At 53.5% G+C, this 18,990-nt stretch overlaps 1 protein-coding gene across 6 annotated transcripts in view; it reads left to right on the forward strand.

Moving 5' to 3' along the window:
- The window catches only part of LOC105471953 (TNF receptor associated factor 2), a 43,221-nt gene extending 35,912 nt beyond the window's left edge, over positions 1 to 7,309 (forward strand). For all 6 annotated transcript variants that reach the window (XM_011724826.3, XM_071078646.1, XM_071078647.1 and 3 more), the window contains 4 exons: positions 1,872 to 2,153; positions 2,670 to 2,847; positions 4,252 to 4,400; positions 6,392 to 7,309. In XM_011724826.3, the coding sequence (XP_011723128.2) occupies positions 1,872 to 2,153; positions 2,670 to 2,847; positions 4,252 to 4,400; positions 6,392 to 6,610 (828 nt within the window). In that variant the 3' untranslated portion in view covers positions 6,611 to 7,309. The remainder of the gene's footprint in view (positions 1 to 1,871; positions 2,154 to 2,669; positions 2,848 to 4,251; positions 4,401 to 6,391) is intronic.
- The last annotated feature ends 11,681 nt before the right edge of the window (positions 7,310 to 18,990 follow it).

Below are 18,990 nucleotides of genomic sequence, written 5' to 3' on the forward strand. Positions count from 1 at the left end.
TCACTGCAGCCTCTGCCTCCTGGGTTCAAACAATTCTTGTGCCTCAGCCTCCCAAGTAGGTGATGAAAGACCCAAGTAGCTGTGATCACAGCTGTGCACCACCACGCCCAGCTAAGTTTTGTATTTTTAGTAGAGACAAGGTTTCACCATGTTGCCCAGGCAGGTCTCGAACTCCTGACCTCAAGTGATCCACCCACCTCAGCCTCCTAAAGTGCTGGGATTACAGGCATGACCACGCCTGGCTTGTTTTTAAACAAGCGGAAATTTGTTTAAAATTTTGTTGCGGAAATTTGAAAATAATTTAATTGCAAAGTCAGGTCTATAAAATGAGGTATGTTTAAGGCAGCCTAATTTCCACCCCTTCACCTTCCCCCTGTGGGTAGCTTTTTAGTTTTATTTTATTTTATTTTATTTTATTTTAGAGACAGAGTCTCGCTCTGTCACCCAGGCTGGAGTGCAGTGGCGCCATCTCGACTCACTACAACCTCCGCCTCCTGGGTTCAAGTATTCTCCTGCCTCAGCCTCCCAGGAAGCTGGGATTACAAGCACACACCACCAGGCCCAGCTAATTTTTGTATTTTTAGTAGAGATGGGGTTTCGCCATGTTGGCCAGGCTGGTCTCAAACTCCTGACCTCAGGTGATCTGACCACCTCAGCCTCCCAAAGTACTGGGATTACAGGTGTGAGCCACCGCGCCTGGCCTATTTTTATATTTATTTATTTATTTTTGAAACAGAGTTTACTCTGTCGCCCAGGCTGGAAGTGCAGTGGCACTATCTCGGCTCACTGCAGCCTCCCTCTCCTAGGTTCAAGCAGTTCTCCTGACTCAGGCTCCCAAGTAGCTGGGATTACAGACATGTGCCACCATGCCTGGCTAATTTTTGTATCTTTAGTAGAGACGGGGTTTCACCATGTTGGCCAGGCTTGTCTGGAACTTGTGGGTAGGTTTTTTTTTTTTTTTTGAGACAGAGTTTCGCTCTTGTTGCCCAGGCTGGAGTGCAATGGTGCCATCTCGGCTCACCGCAACCTCCACCTCCCAGGTTCAAGCAATTCTCCTGCCTCAGCCCCCCGAGTAGCTGGGATTACAGGCGTGCACCACCACGCCTGGCTAATTTTGTATTTTTATTAGAGACAGGGTTTCTCCATGTTGGTCAGGTTGGTCTCAAACTCCCCACCTCAGGTGATCCTCCCACCTTGGTCTCCCAAAGTGCTGGGATTACAGGCGTGAGCCACCGTGCCTGGTCGTGAGTCGCTTTTTAAAAAATGGTGTGCTGCTTTTATTTTTCTTGTCTTTTCCTTTCTGTCCCTCCCCCTCTCCCTTCCCCTCGCCTTCTTCCCTTCGTCTCGTCCCGTCCCTTTTTTCTTTTCTTCCAAACAGGGTTTCACTGTGTCAGCCAGGCAGAGATGCAGTAGTATGATCTCGGCTCACTGCAGCTTCACCCTTCTGGGCTCAAGCGATCCTCCCACCTCAGCCTCCGGAGTAGCTGGAACTACTGGCACATACCACCATGCCCGGCTCATTTTAAAAAAATTTCATAGACATGGGTTTTCGCCATGTTGCCCTAGCTAGTCTCCAACTCCTGGGCCCAAATGATCCTCCCGCTTTGGCCTTCTGAAGTGCTAGAATCACAGTTGCTAGCTGCTGTGCCTGGCTGCAACTAAGGTCTATAGCAAGCTTCATATTCTTTAAACATACCTGACTTTCAGTCTGTCATGCACAAGAAGGATCAGCCATGGCCAGGCCACCCAGGCATCCCTATCTCAGACTCTGGCCTGTCTCCTCAGCTCTAAGGCCCGCGTCTTGGTGGCCGTCCCCAGGTGGGAGCTGAATGGTGGGTAGAGCCAGCAGCCTCCCTGCCCTGTGTCTGCAGGTGGAGGGTGAGAAACAGCAAGAGCACGAGGCACAGTGGCTGCGGGAGCACCTGGCCATGCTCCTGAGCTCGGTGCTGGAGGCAAAGCCTCTCTTGGGAGACCAGAGCCATGCGGGGTCAGAGCTCCTGCAGAGGTGCGAGAACCTGGAGAAGAAGACGGCCACTTTTGAGAACATTGTCTGCGTCCTGAACCGGGAGGTGGAGAGGGTGGCCATGACTGCCGAGGCCTGCAGCCGGCAGCACCGGCTGGACCAAGACAAGATTGAAGCCCTGAGTAACAAGGTCTGTGCCTGGTGGGCGGCCAGCCATGAGGAGGACAGTGTAAAGGGGGATAGTGTCTGCACCCCAGCAGCTTCTAGCAGGTCCTGGAGCTTTAGAGCCTGGACAGTGTAGAAGTCCATCTGCAAACCCCAGTCCAGCGTGGTTTCTGTGGAAGGCTCTGGCCCCCTTCGTTTCTGAGTCCTGTTCTCTGAGGGACCCAAACCCTGGAAGGTCATAGAGACCAGGCCGTGGGCGGGAGCCTCCTCTCTCTGATGGGAGGACAGAGTCAGCCATGGGGATGTGCAAGGCCTGGTGTGGCTTCCGAGCAGGCTTGCTGGCCAGGAGCTTCTGTGTGGACTTGGAGCCACCCCCTCTTGGCCAGGGTGGGGTTGGGTTCTTGTGTGCAGGGAGTGGACGTGAGAAACACGGAGCCAGGGGTGCCCAGGACCACTGTCCTGCTGGAGATCGGTGGGTGTGGGAGGCGGGCTCATGCCACACCCCTCCGGTAAGAGAGAAGGTGGTCTTGGCGCCCGGCAGGTGCAGCAGCTGGAGAGGAGCATTGGCCTCAAGGACCTGGCGATGGCTGACCTGGAGCAGAAGGTCTTGGAGATGGAGGCATCCACCTACGATGGGGTCTTCATCTGGAAGATCTCAGACTTCGCCAGGAAGCGCCAGGAAGCTGTGGCCGGCCGCACACCCGCCATCTTCTCCCCAGGTGTGGTTCTAAGACCCCCACCTCCCTGCAGCTGCTGTTTACGTGGCACCTGGGTCCCCTCACCCCTGTGACCACATGGGACGGCTCCCAAGGGAGGCTGAGATACGACCCCCAGTGATACCAGGAGCGACTGTGCCTGCCTGTGCAGCGAGTGGGGCAGCCAAATTTGGGTGGCCAGTGGGTGCCCTTGGGTAAGGATCGGGGGTGGGGGGTCAGGCTGGCTGCCCTCCTGCTTTGCCTGCCCTCCTGTTTTGCCTGCCATCGGGGTATGTCCCTCGTCACCCACAGCCTGGTCCTCCGGCACACGGCTCTAAAGCAGACATTACATCAACAGGCTCTCCTGCCTGATCCCAGCTCCCAGGAAGACCAGACGGGTGGAGGTAGCCGTGGGGGTGGGACATGGCTCCCAGGGCCTTGGGGCCGAGCTAGTCTGACCCCTCCCAGGTTCAGTTTCCACACGGAGCTCAGGGAGGGTGTTTCTCACACTCCCTTTTTTTTCCCCAACTATGAGTTCTCTTGAGAGGGTGCCCGTGGGGTCTTCCCTGGAGGGCACTGCTGGAGAGGGGCTGTTTGGTGGCCGCCCAGCCACAATCTCCTGCCAGGACTATGCTTCCGGGCACTGCAGTACAGAGGCGGCCCCTCTGCTGTCCTTTGAGGCCCTGGCTGACCTCGTGGCGGCCCCAGCCATCGTCTCATCCCCGGCTCAGGCACTCCCTTTGTGGCCTTTGTTGACGTGGCTCAGAAAACACCCTCGTGTGGGCTTTATTTTTACACTGACGTGGTGAACCTGCTGATAGAATCTTAGGTTCTAGGATCGAGACCGAGACATTGTCGGCACCTTTCCTGTTTGAATTGAGCCTAGCGCTGCTGGCGACACTCCCTGAGCAGCAGGGCCCGTGGCTCCTGTGCTCCGGCAGAAAGAGACCCAAGCGCCATCTAGAGGGGCCGCCGTGGTCTGTGTGGTGCGTCCTGACAAGGCCTTCAGCAGGGACCAGAAACAAAACCCACACTCTCTTTCTCCTCGGAGTTGAGACTGGAAAAATGACAGATTGTTTTGGGGGAACTTGAGGGAACAGTCTGGGCAGCCTGCAGGGCGTGGCCCTGTTCCTCCAGGGCTGTGAAGGTCAGCACTGCTTTCTGGTGACGACCTTCCCTCTGCAGCTGCTTGGCTCGGCCGATTGTATATGCTGGGAGCATATATGCTGGCTACTTTTTTTTTTAATGAAATTTATTTTCATTGGAAACTAACTGCATACTTTAAGAAAAAAAACTTCCTTTGCACCCCAGAACCTCAATGTTTCTTTGTGGGTGTTTTTGTCCCTGGGGGAGGGCAGCCAGACAGGAAGAGCGCTGCCCCACCCTTGCTGAGTGTCAGCTTACCAGGCGTCCCTCCTGCCTCCACAGCCTTCTACACCAGCAGGTACGGCTACAAGATGTGTCTGCGTATCTACCTGAACGGCGACGGCACCGGGCGAGGAACACACCTGTCCCTCTTCTTTGTGGTGATGAAGGGCCCGAATGACGCCCTGCTGCAGTGGCCCTTCAACCAGAAGGTGTGAGGCCGTCCCCACAGGCGCCGCTGAGGGCCGCACCTGAGATTCCCTCTGGGCAGTGCAGCTTCTGTGGTGCAGGGTTGTGCAAGACAGGGTGGTTTGGGCTTGCTGGACCAGGTGTCTGCAGCAGGCACGTCGCCCTGTGGTGCTGTGTCACGCGGTGGAGAGCTCTGGCAGTTTCTGTCGTTTCCATGATTTCTGAGCACTGGTCCGTGACACAAGCCACTGGCTTCCTGACCTGTCAGATAAATATAAATATGACTAAGGAAAAGCACAAGGCCGGCCGGGCGCAGTGGCTCAAGCCTATAATCCCAGCACTTTGGGAGGCCGAGATGGGCAGATCACGAGGTCAGGAGATCAAGACCATCCTGGCCAACACGGTGAAATCCCGTCTCTACTAAAAAATACCAAAAAAACTAGCCAGGCGAGGTGGCGGGCGCCTGTAGTCCCAGCTACTCAGGAGGCTGAGGCAGGAGAATGGCGTAAACCCAGGAGGCGGAGCTTGCAGCGAGCTGAGATCCAGCCACTGCACTCCAGCCTGGGCGACAGAGCAAGACTCCGTCTCAAAAAAAAAAAAAGCACAAGGCCAAGTGTGGGGGAGTATCCCTGTGGTCCCAGCACTTTGGGAGGCTGAGGTGGGAGAATTGCTGAACCCCCAGGAGTTTGAGATCAGCCTGGGCAACATAGTGAGACCCCATCTCTACAAAAAAAATAGAAAAATTAGCCATGTATGGTGGTGTGCACCTGTATTCCCAGCTATTTGGAGACTGAGGCAGGAGGATTGCTCGAGCCCAGTAGGTTGAGGCTGCAGTGAGCTGAGATCACGCCACTGCACTGCAGCCTGTGCAACAGAGCAAGACCGGGCTCTAAAAAATAAATGAACAAAAGGACAAAGTACAAAATAATGCAAGTTCAGGGGTGCCCAGCTTTAGCCCAGGACTCTAGATGTTGATGGGCGTCTGGACCAGTAGTTTGAAAACCCTGCCCTGGAGAGACTATGCAGAGGAAGGAACACGGCTTCAGAGCCCTCTTCATCTGAGGTGTCATTTATTTATTTATTTTTAAGACGGCGGCTTGCTCTGTCGCCCAGGCTGGAGTGCAGTGGTATGATCTCAGCTTACTGCAACCTCTGCCTCCCGGGTTCAAGCAATTTTCCTGCCTCAGCCTCCTGAGTAACTGGGACTACAGGCGCCCACCACCATGCCAAGCTAATTTTTGTATTTTTAGTAGAGACGGGGGTTTCACCATGTTGTCACACTGGTCTTGAACTCCTGACCTCGTGATCTGCCCGCCTCGGCCTCCCAAAGTGCTGGGATTGTAGGCGTGAGCCACCGCCCCGGCCTATTTTGAAAATCAGAATCTATTTTTGGTTGCAGAACTGAAGATCCAGAGACTAGGCTGGAATGAGAAGGTCCCTTCCTTTTGCCACACTTGGCCCAGGCTTGCTACTTCCCCCACCCCCTATAGCTATGGAGCAGGCAGATCAGAGCTGGGTGGGGTGAGGGTGTGGAGGGCCCATGGGGGCTCATCTGTCCCAGGGCATCCGGGTTCACGGCCCGACAGAGGCTCAGGTTCTCCCTGGAAAGTGCTCCTCATGGGTGGGCAATGGCTGCTTCCTGATCTCTTTGGCAAGAAAATGTCTTTGCCGGATATATTATTTTTTGTATTTTCCTCATAATAATTCAAGTTCAGGAGTGATAAGCTTTAGCCTAGGACTCCAGATGTCAGTGGACAGGAAAGGCCAGAATGGACACAGGTTCCCCAGAGAGAAGCAGAATGTCGGGGGCTGGGGAGGGCTGGGGAGCCGGGGCGCAGCAGCAGGAGGAAGGCCGCCCACCACATGGTCTCAGCTGGGCCTCAGCCTCTGGCCTGGGTCCTGGGATGGGCACCTGTGGCTTCCTGCTAGTGGCCCTGCAGGTGTCCAGACCCTCGGGAGCCAGAGAGAGATGGCCCACAGACCTGTGTCCCCTCCCTGGGGCTCTCTCCTCCAGGTGACCTTAATGCTGCTCGACCAGAATAACCGGGAGCACGTGATTGATGCCTTCAGGCCCGACGTGACCTCGTCCTCTTTTCAGAGGCCAGTCAATGACATGAACATCGCAAGTGGCTGCCCCCTCTTCTGCCCCGTCTCCAAGATGGAGGCCAAGAATTCCTACGTGCGGGACGATGCCATCTTCATCAAGGCCATTGTGGACCTGACAGGGCTCTAACTGCCCCTGCTGGTGTCTGGGGGTTGGGGGCAGCCAGGCACAGCCGGCTCACTGAGGGGCCACCACACTGGGCCAGGGCCTCACTGTACAAGTGGGCAGGGGCCGCGCTTGGGCGCTTGGGAGGGTGTCGGCCTGCAGCCAAGTTCACTGTAATGGGGGAAGGAGCCACCAGCCAGTCCTCAGATTTCAGAGACTGTGTGGAGGGGCCTGGAAGACAGGCTTAGCCCAGGGCTGTGGTGGGATTGGCTGAGGGTTTTCAGGTGCTTCCCAGCACAAGCTGCCCTTGCTGTCTTGTGCAGTGAAGGGAGATGCCCTGGGTGGGGACACGTGGTGTGGGAGCACATCCCAGCAGTGCCCGTGCAGCAGGAGCGCAGTGGATGACCTTGCGTCCCTCGGGCATGACAAAGGAGGAGGGCTGCTCCAGGAGAAGGGCCTCCTGCTGGCCAGAGCGAGGAGGGCCAAGCGGCTTGGTTCTCCCCTCTGGCCCCTGGAGAGAAGGGAGTGTTCTTAGACCCCTGGGTGCTTGTCTGCACAGAGCTCTGGTCTGTGCCACCTTGGCCAGGCCGGCTGTGGGAGAGGGTCTGGTCCCCGCTGCCTCTGCTCAGACCACTGTGTGGGGGGTGCACGGCACAGCCTGCGGGTGAAATGTGAGAGCTCGCCATCGAGCTCACGAGACAGTTATTAAACCATTCAAATCTCTGTGGTCAGTGGCATCCATTTGATTCCAGGTTGCCTGCGGCTTCCAGCCTTGGCAGTGGTGACCCTCTGCGGGTCCTCCTGGCCTCCTCTCCTCTCACAGACCCCTCTCCACAGGGTGCCTGGCCCCTGCCTGCTTCTCTAGCTAGTCAAGCTGTTCCCTCTGTTCCTTACCTTCTGTAAGCTCTCTCTTCTGGAGCCTTGGTGAAGCCCAGTGTTCCCTCTTCTGGAATGTTCTTCCCTGTCGAGCTCCTCTCCTGGGCCTCCCCAGGGACTCCTGTGAGAGCAGGATGAGGATGAGCCAGCCCTGGTCCTGCCTCTCTGTACAGGCTCCACCGAGCATCCTGGCTGCACCGAGCGTCCTGGCTGCACCGAGCGTCCTGGCTGCACCGAGGGTCCTGGCTGCACCGAGCATCCTGGCTGCACCGAGGGTCCTGGCTGCACCGAGGGTCCTGGCTGCACCGAGGGTCCTGGCTGCACCGAGGGTCCTGGCTGCACCGAGGGTCCTGGCTGCACCGAGGGTCCTGGCTGCACCGAGCGTCCTGGCTGCACCGAGCGTCCTGGCTGCACCGAGGGTCCTGGCTGCACCGAGGGTCCTGGCTGCACCGAGGGTCCTGGCTGCACCGGGGGTCCTGGCTGCACCGAGGGTCCTGGCTGCACTGCCCCTGTGGTGTGTTCTCAGGACAGCACAGGCAGGTGTAGGCACAGCTTTGCACTCAGTATTGGGGCAACTGTGCTGGGACCTATTGGGCATCTGTATCGGGGTCCAGGATAAAGTGGTGTCGTCTCTTGACATCTTCATGCACTGCTGTAGTTTGAGAAGTTAAGACCATAGAAAAATACAGAAAATAACTCAGGCACAGAACTGACCAACAGGCATTGTCTGTGTTCTGTGAGTGTGCTGGGCCTAAAAAGCGGGCGTCACAGAGCCTTGCTGTTCCCTTTCCCGGCCTCACCTTGGCTCCCCAGGCCATGTGGCAGGAATTGTGGTGTTTCAGTTCTCCTTGGGCTTTAGAATTTTGCATCTGTATGTTTCTGTATTCACAAATAAGAGTATTGCATTGAAGATGCAGAAACCATCCACTGGGACAGCTGCAGGTAGCTGGGCTTTTTACTCAGCCTGACTGCTCTTAATGCCTGTTGTGCTGGGCACTCGGCATGGTGGATTCTGACTGCTGTGTGTGAGCTCCCCAGAGAGCACCTCCCAGTCTCTTCCCGTGTCTTCAGGGTTTGGTGACTAGAGACAGCCAGACCTGCTCTCTTGGGTCTCCTGTCAACCTGGAAGGAGGGTTGGTGGTTTCTAGGCCTCCCCTTTTTAGCAGTTGCCAGCTTGCTTTGTGGAGGGGCTGCATCTAGTCCTTCCACCACCACCAGGGGAGGGTTCCCATTGCTCCCATCCCTGCCCACGCTTCGTGTTGTTGGAATTGAGAAGATGCTGCAGCCTGCTGTGTTTGAAGTGGCATCGCTGTCACATGCATTTCTCTGGTGACTCGGCGGGGTCGGGCATCTTGACCACGCTTACCTCTCCGTTGGATGATCTCCCGTGCGAATTACCTGTTGATATCTTTCTCATTTTTCTTCTGGTTGTTGGTCTGGGTCTTACTCTACTGGTTGGTAGGAGTTCCTGCTATTCCTGATTACAGATTCTCAGTTGTCTGTTCCTGACGTGCAGAAGCTTAAACCCTGCGCATGATCAGTTGATCTTATGCTTTATGAATGGTGCTATTTCCGACTGACCCAGAACGTCCGGACCTTCCCTGAGGCTGAAAACCACTGTCATGTTTTCTTCTAATGATTCTGAAGTGTTGCCTTTAACATACTGGGCTTCTCTGTTTGGGGATTTCTTTTATATGACAGGTTTTGCTGGGTCACTGCAGTTTGTTAAAGCAGAAGAGGTCATCTCTTCTCACTTAAAGCGAAATGGAACTGTGAAATGAGAGGCACGGGACCAAAAAATCCTCCCACAGGAACAAAGACGGGGAAGAAGCCAAATCTCAGAGGATTTGAACCCATTTTGGAAGGTGGGAAGTGGGTTGGTGGGTGGCTGTTGAGCAGAAGAGGGCTGAGGGGGGAAGCTGGCCACCCCGGGAGACCCTGGCACAGCAGAATCTGAGCTAAAAGTGGATCAGCTGAAAGACCTTGCAGGTCCTTTGGCAGCCAGAGCAGCCAGATGGTTCTCCTGGCCCTCACCTCCCTGCGGTGGAGATGGAGGTCCAGAGAACCTGGGGGAAGAGCTGAGGACCGCACCCGCGACGCAGTGAGAGCAGCCTCGGGCTCCAGGCTGAAGAAGGGGCAGAGGTCTGCACTCGGAACAAATCTCTAGGTGCTGGCTGCTGCATGAAGAGGCTCCCACAAAGCAGACCGAGGCCCCGGAGGAACAAAATGCTCTGGAGCGCCCCGTGGGCAGGCCTGGCCCAGCCGCCTCGTGGCCTTCTGGGGAAGTGACAGGCTCTGTGCAAACCCACAGAGGTACCATCGTCACTATCTAATTTTGGGACATTTCATCAGCCTTCAAAGAAACCTTCCCTTAGCAGTCACTCTCTTCCCCTCCCCTCAGCCCCTGACAGCCAGCCACAAACCTACCTTCTGTCTCTCATAGATTTGCCTACTCAGGACACTTTTACTCAGCAAGATATTTTCAAGGTTCTTGTGTGTTGCAGCATGCGTCGGAGATGTTTCATTCGTTCTCATGGTTGAATAATATTCTCTTGTAATATTCTCTTGTATGGATGCACCACACCTTATTTATCCATTCACCCGTTGCTGGACATGGGGGCGGTTTCTACTTTTTGGCTACTCTGAAAATGCAGTTGTGAACATTTGTGAACAAGTTTTTGTGGGGACACATATTTGTTTTCATTTCTCTTGAATATTTCTACCGAGGAGTAGAGCTGCTGGGCCACTTGTTCAGCTCGTGGAGAAATTTGCCAAACTTTCATGTCACCTTTCATCTCCCTTGGGAAGTGTTTTGGGTTTTTTTTTTGGTTTTTTTTTTTTTTTTTTTGAGACGGAATCTCGTTCTGTCTTCCTGGCTGGAGTACAATGGCACGATCTCGGCTCACTGCAATCTCCGCCTCCCAGGTTCAGTCAGTTCTGCATGAGCTTCCTGAGTAGCTGGGACTACAGGTGCCTGCCACCACGCCCGGGTAATTTTTGTATTTTTAGTAGAGACAGGGTTTTACCATGTTGGCCAGGCTGGTTTCAAACTCCTGACCTCAGGTGATCCCCTCACCTCGGCCTCCCAAAGTGCTGGGATTACAGGCGTGAGCCGTTGCATAACATTTTTAAATTTCACATACTAAAATTGATTTGTTCTTTTGTTTTGTTCATGGAACATTCAGTTCCATGGATGTTCACACCTGTGCAGATTTGGGTAAGCACCATAACTGGGAGACAGGCGAGCCCTGCCGTCTCAGAAGACCGTTCCACTCTCCCCATAGTCACCACCCCGACCCCGGCAACCACACACCTGTCCTTCACCCCAACCCCGGCAGCCACGCACCTGGCCTCCCCCACCCCGACCCCGGCAGCCACGCACCCGGCCTCCCCCACCCCGACCCCGGCAGCCACGCGCCTGTCCTCCCCCACCCCGACCCCGGCAGCCACGCGCCTGTCCTCCCCCACCCCGACCCCGGCAGCCACGCGCCTGGCCTCCCCCACCCCGACCCCGGCAGCCACGCGCCTGTCCTCCCCCACCCCGACCCCGGCAGCCACGCGCCTGTCCTCCCCCACCCCGACCCCGGCAGCCACGCGCCTGTCCCCCACCCCGACCCCGGCAGCCACGCGCCTGTCCTCCCCCACCCCGACCCCGGCAGCCACGCGCCTGTCCTCCCCCACCCGGACCCCGGCAGCCGCGTGCCTGTCCTCCCCCACCCCGACCCCGGCAGCCACGCGCCTGTCCTCCCCCACCCCGACCCCGGCAGCCACGCGCCTGTCCTCCCCCACCCCGACCACTGGCAGCCACGCGCCTGTCCTCCCCCACCCGGACCCCGGCAGCCGCGTGCCTGTCCTCCCCCACTATAGTTATGTCTTTCCAAGAAGGTCCCATAATAGAGTCCTACAGTGTGTGGCCGAGAGCAGCGGGACCTGCAGAACCCCTCCGAGGTTGATGAGAATGCGTGCATCCGTGCGTCGGCATTTGTTTTCTTTTTTTTTTTTTCAGTAGTGCCGTATGGATGGATCAGTTTGTCTCGTCACCTGTTGAAGGGTATTTGGGTTGTTTCTAATGTTTTGCAGGTCTGAATAGAGCTGCTATAAACATTTGTGTACAGGTTATTGAACACGTTTTTATTTCATTACGATAGTTAGCAATGGGGCTGCTGGATCACATAGTAAGTGTATTTTTAAATTCAAAAGAAACTGCCAAGCACGTTCCGGAATAGCTGTGGCCTGTCGTGGAACACCAGCTTGAGCCACCGTTCCCGCTGCTCCACATCCTCATGGGCACTTTGTGTTCTCAGCATTATGTTTTTATTTCTTTCTAAGAGATAGGGTCTTGCTGTGTCACCCAGGCTGGAGTGCAACGGCGCAGCCCTACCTCACTGCAGCCTCCAACCCGTGGGCTCCAGTGATCCTCCCACCTGGGCCTCCCCAGTAGCTGGGACTACAGGTTCACACCATCACGCTCAGCTTATTTTCTTTCATTTTCGTAGAGACAGAATCTCACTATGTTTCCCAGGGTGGTCTCAAACTCCTGGTCTCACACCGTCCTATCTTGGACGCTGGGATTGTAGGCGTGTGTCACTGTACCTGGCCAAACTTTATTCTTGTTTTTGTTTTCCTTTTCCCTCCCTCCCTCCTTCCCTTTTTTTTTTCTTTTTTCTTTTCTTTTTCTTTTCTCTTTTTTTTTTTCTTTTTCTTTTGCCCTGCCCTGTCCCCTTTTTTTTTTTTTTTTTTTTTAAAGACCGTCACGGTCTCATTCTGTTGCCTAGGTTGGAGTGCAGTGGTACAAATCCTATCTCACTGCACCCTCGAGACCTCAGGCTCAAGCAGGTCTTCCTACCTCAAGCCTCCCAAGTAGCTGGGACCACAGGCACACCACCACACCCAGTAGAGACTGGATCTCCTTTTTTTTTTTTTTTTTTGAGACAGAGTCTCGCTGTGTCATCAGACTGGAGCACAGTGACCCATCTTGGCTCACTGCAACCTCTGACTCCCTGGTTCAAGCGATTCTCCTGCCCCAGTTTCCCAAGTATTTGGGATTACAGGTACGTGCCACCACACCCAGATAATTTTTTTGTATTTTTAGTAGAGTCAGGGTTTCACCATGTTGGCCAGAATGGTCTCGATCTTGTGACCTCATGATCTGCCTACCTTGGCCTCCCAGAGTGCTGGGATTACAGGTGTGAGCCACTGCTCCCCGCCAGAGACAGGGTCTCTCTATGTTGTCCAGGCTGGCCTGAAACTCCCGGGCTCAAGTGATCTGTCTGCCTCAGCTTCCCAAAGTGATGGGATTACAGGCATGAGCCACCACGCCCAGCCCATTCTTGTTTTTCAGAATTGTTTTCACTATTTTTGTTCGTTTGACAGTACATATATATTTTACAGTCAGCTACAAAAAGTTCTGCTGGGATTTTGATTGGAATTGTGTTAAATCTACAGATCAGTTTGAGGAGAATTGACATCTGTGTTGAGTCAGACAATCCATGAATGTAATCCATCTCTATTCTTTATCAGCATTTTGTAGCATTTCATATGTATGTTGAGCTGGCTGGAATGAGTGGCACAGTCACAGCTCACTGTGGCTTTGGCCTCCTGGGCTTAATGGATCTTCCCACCTCAGCCTCCTAAGTAGCTGGGACTACAAGTGTGTGCCACCATGCCCGGCTAATTTTTGTATTTTTTGTAGAGACAGAGTTTTGCCATGTTGCCTGGGCTAGTCTCCTGGACTCAAGTGATCCACCCACCTCTGCCTTCCAAAGTGCTGGGATTATAGGCATAAAAGCCACCATGCCCAACCTGTATACATATCTTGTACATGTTTTGGTAGGCTTATGCTTCAATGTTTCTTTTTCTTTTTCTTTTTTTTTTTGAGACGGAGTCTCGCTGTGTCTCCCAGGCTGGAGTGCAGTGGCGCGATCTCGGCTCACTGCAAGCTCCGCCTCCCGGGTTCACGGCATTCTCCTGCCTCAGCCTCCGAGTAGCTGGGACTACAGGCACCCGCCACCATGCCCGGCTAGTTTTTTTTTGTATTTTTAGTAGAGACGGGGTTTCACCACGTTAGCCAGGATGGTCTCGATCTCCTAACCTCGTGATCCACCCACCTCGGCCTCCCAAAGTGCTGGGATTACAGGCGTGAGCCACTGTGCCCAGCCTTCAGTGTTTCTTTTACTTATTTATTTATTGCTTCCTATCCCACAGCTTACTTTGATTTTGAGCTGTTGTAAGAGGTTGCTTTTTGAATTTTGGTTTCTGACTGTATATTTCCAGTGTTTAAAAACAAAACTGGCCAGGCGCGGTGGCTCAAGCCTGTAATCCCAGTACTTTGGGAGGCCGAGACGGGCGGATCACAAGGTCAGGAGATCGAGACCATCCTGGCTAACCTGGTGAAACCCCGTCTCTACTAAAAAATACAAAAAACTAGCCGGGCGAGGTGGCGGGCACCTGTAGTCCCACCTACTTGGGAGGCTGAGGCAGGAGAATGGCGTAAACCCGGGAGGCGGAGCTTGCTGTGAGCTGAGATCCGGCCACTGCACTCCAGCCTGGGTGACAGAGGCGAGACTCCGTCTCAAAAAAAAAAAAACAAAACTGATTTTTATGTGTTCTTCTGATACCTCTTAACCTTGATGAATTCACTTACTGGTTCTAGGAGATTGGGATTTTGTTTGTTTTTATAGATCTGGGGAGATTTTATGCATAAACAGTATGTCATCCATGAATAAGGACAGTTTCTTTTTATTCAGTCTCTGTGCCTTTTATTTCTTTTGCTTGCCTTGTTCCATTGGCTGACTTCCCGTTTATAAGGTTGAATGGTAATGGTAAGAGTCTATAGCCTTTCCTCATTCCCAGTCTTGGGGAAAGCATTCTCGCTTTCACAATTATGTATCATGTTACCCACGGGGATTTTTGGTGATGCTGTTTTATCAGGTTGAGCAAGCTCCCTTCTACTTCTAGTTTGCTTAGAGGGTTTTTTTGTTTGTTTGTTTTTGTTTTTTAATATCATGGCTAGACACTTTATCAGGATGCTTTTTCAATGGCTGGGTATGGTGGCTCACGCCTGTAATCCCAGCACTTTGGGAGGCCGAGGCAGGCGGATCACCTGAGGTCAGCAGTTTGAGACCAGCTTGGCCAATTAAAAACAAAAATTAGCTGGGCGTGGTGGCGTGCTCCTGTAATCCCAGCTACTTGGAGGCTGAGGTAGGAGAATTGCTTGAACCTGGGAGACGGAGGTGACAGTGAGCCAAGATCGTGCCATTGGGCAACAAGAAAGAAATTCTGTCTTTAAAAAAAAAAAAAAAAAAAAAAAAGGCCAGGCGCGGTAGCTCAAGCCTGTAATCCCAACACTTCGGGAGTCCGAGGCGGGCAGATCACAAGGTCAGGAGATCAAGACCATCCTGGCTAATATGGTGAAACCCCGTCTCTACTAAAAATACAAAAAAAAAAAAACTAGCTAGGCGAGGTGGCGGGCACCTGTAGTCCCAGCTACTCGGGAGGCTGAGGCAGGAGAATGGCGTGAACCCGGGAGGCGGAGCTTGCAGTGAGCTGAGATCCGGCCACTGCACTCCAGCCTGGGCGACAGAGCGAGACTCCGTCTCAAAAAAAAAAAAAGAGCTACAGAAATTTCAGGACATCAGAGAAGTCAAGCAAAGGGGCACATCTTATCCGAGCCCCTCCTGCAGGCAGAGGAAATCATCGGGAGGAGGAAACACACAGCAGCATCAGCAGGATGCGTACGCGGAACGTGCTTCCTACAGCTCTCACCGGAGCCATTCAGAGACTTACAACTGCTCAATTATTGGTTTATGTATTACGTAAGGTCAGTTAAATGACAGGTGATTAAAAATATCTCTCTTGGCCGGGCGTGGTGGCTCAAGCCTGTAATCCCAGCACTTTGGGAGGCTGAGGCGGGCTGATCATGAGGTCAGGAGATCGAGACCATCCTGGCTAACACAGTGAAAACCCATCTCTACTAAAAATACAAAAAACTAGCCGGGTGCGGTGGCGGGCGCCTGTATTCCCAGCTACTCGGGAGGCTGAGGCAGGAGAATGGCGTGAACCCGGGAGGCAGAGCTTGCAGTGAGCCGAGATCGAACCACTGCACTCCAGCCTGGGCAACAGAGCAAGACTCGTCTCAAAAAAAAAAAAAAAAAACAACAAAAAACTGTCTCCTACATTGCTGTCTGCAAAACACTGGAGGTTATGGATATTAGATTGCATCTCAATGTTAAACCTTCACTAATGTACTTAAGGAAATCACAAACATTCTGTAAATACAGAAGTGAATTGCAGACATAATATGGTTGTGCCATGTGGATAATGGCAGGCACTAGGCGGCATTTATGTAGTAACTAATGACAAAAAGTCATGGCTAGTGGCATATAAAATACTCTTTGCGATAAAATATTTCCTTTATTAATGTTATAGAAGGGGGACGTAACAAGGAACTAACAATCGGTGTGACAACTAGCCTCAAACACTGTCTTTCATTTTGGTTTCGGCACCTCCTGTTTGGGGTTATTAGCATCCTGGAAGAGCACCACGGCCTCGTCTGATGAAGGCTAATTGGCTGGTCTGTTCCAAGCTGGTCTGACGGTTCTGATAGGCAGGTGTGGATGTTGGGTTCAGAGCTGAATCATATTTGCCTGAAATGGCACTAGACTCTGCAATTTCTGCCTTAGCGAACACTCAGTTCTGTGATTTCTGGTGGAACAAGCTTTATTTTTCTAGCCTAGCGATGATCTTGAAGCAGAGGAATCCCGGTGCCTTTTAAAAATTGTGTTGGCCGGGTGTGGTGGCTCACGCCTGTAATCCCAGCACTTTGGGAGGCCGAGGCTGGAAGATCGCTTGAACCCGGGAGTTTGAGACCAGCCTGGGCAACATAGTGAGACCTCATTTCTACAAAAATTAAAAAGTAATAAAAATGTGTTGTGTGATTTTTTTTAAAAAAAAGCTACTAATTGTTTTTGGGAAATAGAATTTATGGGTCTTTTCCTTTGCACATTGAATTTTTTATTTTTATTTTTTTTAGAGACAGGGTCTCCGTCACCCAGGCTGGAGTGCAGCGGCCCGGTCATTGCTCCCTGCGGCCGTGGCCTCCCAGGGGACTAGGGTTACAGGTGTGAGATGCTGTGCCCAGCTGCAAGGTGAAATGTTACAGTTCTTCATGTGTCAAGTGATTTTGGGTTATATTCTAGACATTTTGAATATGACTTTATGAGATCTGGGTTGTGTTTGAATCCCGTGGGAAATGTCGAAGTCTTTGGTTAGCATGCACTTGGTCCTGTGAGGGTCGGACGCACACTGCTCCCGCTCGCGTGGACTCCTGTCTTCAGAGCTGCTGGTCTTTGGTCTGGGGCCCGAGGCTGGTCCGCAGTTCCCCAAGTCCGTGGTGTGACCCTTAGACCCACCTGTCTGTGCGTGAGCCCGGCACCCACAGCCACCTCATGTGGGTGCCTCCCAAGCTCCTCACGGTGGGTCTGGCTGCTGGGCTCCCTCACTGTCCATTCAGACAGTTGTGGCTCTAGTCACCCCCATGTGACGTGCCCTTGACTGGGCCAAGGTGGAGTCTGTATGGCAGGAGGGCAGGGGAGGAAAAAGCTAATGGGGCAGTCCCACCCTCAATGCAGCTGCACCGAGCCATGAGGGACTTTCTGGCCCCCGAGTTTGGCTCTGGTGGGTTTCTGTAGCCACCACTCCCACTGCCATCAGGGTCACAAAAGAACGGAGAAGAGAGTAAACCCAGGGCATTGCCTCACTGACCCTGCCCATCAGCGTCGGTTCCTTTCCCTGGCCCTTAGGGCTGCTCTGGGCTTTCTGCCTGGCCCCAGCACTCACCTCCAGTGTTCCAGCTGCGTGGAGTTCAGGTCATGGACATAAGGTCATCCCAGTTCTGTGAAACTTGGGATCGTGCTGCTGCTCCCTGACCCGGCTCTCCGGCAGCTGCTGCGGGCCACGTGTACGAGTTTCATCGCTGCAGTTTCACAGGGTTCACTCTGTCGCCCAGGCTGGGGTGCAGTGCTGCAATCTCATCTCATTCCCGGGTTCAATCAATTCTCCTGCCTCAGCCCCCTGAGTAGCTGGGATTAGAGATATGTGCCACCACGCTCAGCTAATTGTTTTTATTTTTATTTTTTTAGTACAGAAAGGGTTTCACCATTTTGGCCAGTCTGGTCTTAAACTCCTGACCTCAAGTGATCCACCCACCTTGGCCTCCCAAAATGCTGGGATTACAGGCGTAATCCCAGCCACCAGGCCCGGCCTGACCTCAGCACGTATTTTCTGAGGACTTTTCTTTCGGTAATTCAGTCACTTTCTCTTTAAATACTGGGTCTCCACCCCCACCCTGTAGATGGGGTGGGGGCATGCATGCCGCTCCATTTCCCTCCCAGGGCTGTGTTTCTTTCATCTCCTCTGTGCCATCTTCTGCTACCTGGTCCTCACAAGTCTATCTGGTCCAGTGCTTTCCATGTATCAAGCCTTTTATTTTTATTTTTTTTTTGAGACAGAGTCTCTCTCTGTCCCCCAGGCTGGAGTGTAGTGGTGCGATCTCAGCTCACTGCAAGCTCCACCTCCCGGGTTCAAGCCATTCTCCTGCCTCAGCCTCCTGAGTTGCTGGGACTACAGGTGCCCGCCACCACGCCTGGCTAATTTTTTTTTAAATTTTTAATAGAGACGGGGTTTCACTGTGTTAGCCAGGATGGTCTCGATCTCCTGACCTCGTGATCCACCCGCCTCGGCCTCCCAAAGTGCTGGGATTATAGGCGTGAGCCACCGCGCCCGGCCTATTCAAGTTTTTGGTGCAGTCACTCACCGTGTCATTTTCCAGTGTCTAATTGGCTCCCTTTTTATTTTGAAATGTCCACGTCCTCTTCATTTCTGCGCCCGCTTTTGTTGTATGGTGCATAGAGGTGTCTTTGTCAGTCTCCCTGAATGTGAACGTAGCTAAACCCTTTTCAGGAAATGGCTCAATTCTTCGGAGCCTGCCCGTGGCATGTTTCCGTTTGCAGAATCTGTCAGCTCTTTTCTGAGGGTCTCAGTCTCAGCGCAGCTCATCTTGTCGGGGGGTCTTTGGTGTGTCTTCCTTCCTTTCCTTATTCTTGCCCACGTTAGGAGTCTTATTATGAACTGCAAAGGTCCCCTCCCAGCTGGAGACCAGGAGTCAGCGGGACAGAGGCCCCATCCCTCTGGGTGGCGCAGCCTGTGTTGGTGGTGCCGTCCCTGACCCCATCGGTACTGGGGCTCGGCCCCAGGGTCTCTACCAACCCCTGCAGCCCATGTGGCTCCGGGAACCATCACCTCGATACTCACTCGTCTCCTCTGCGTCCTTTTTCTGTACGGGGTTGCCTGCTGCCATGTGTGGAGCCACAAGCTCCGTGTGCTTCCTGTAACGGGCAGCGGACCCGGATGCCAGGCTCTCCTCCTGCCGTCTTGTCACCACCATCACCCTGGGCCCCCTGAGCTCCGGTGCAGCTCTGACAAAGCCTGCAACGTCCAGCTGGAGCTGCACCTCTGCTGCCACTTCTGGG

This window comes from Macaca nemestrina, chromosome 14 (assembly GCF_043159975.1).
Source record: "Macaca nemestrina isolate mMacNem1 chromosome 14, mMacNem.hap1, whole genome shotgun sequence".
Classification (NCBI taxonomy): domain Eukaryota; kingdom Metazoa; phylum Chordata; class Mammalia; order Primates; family Cercopithecidae; genus Macaca; species Macaca nemestrina.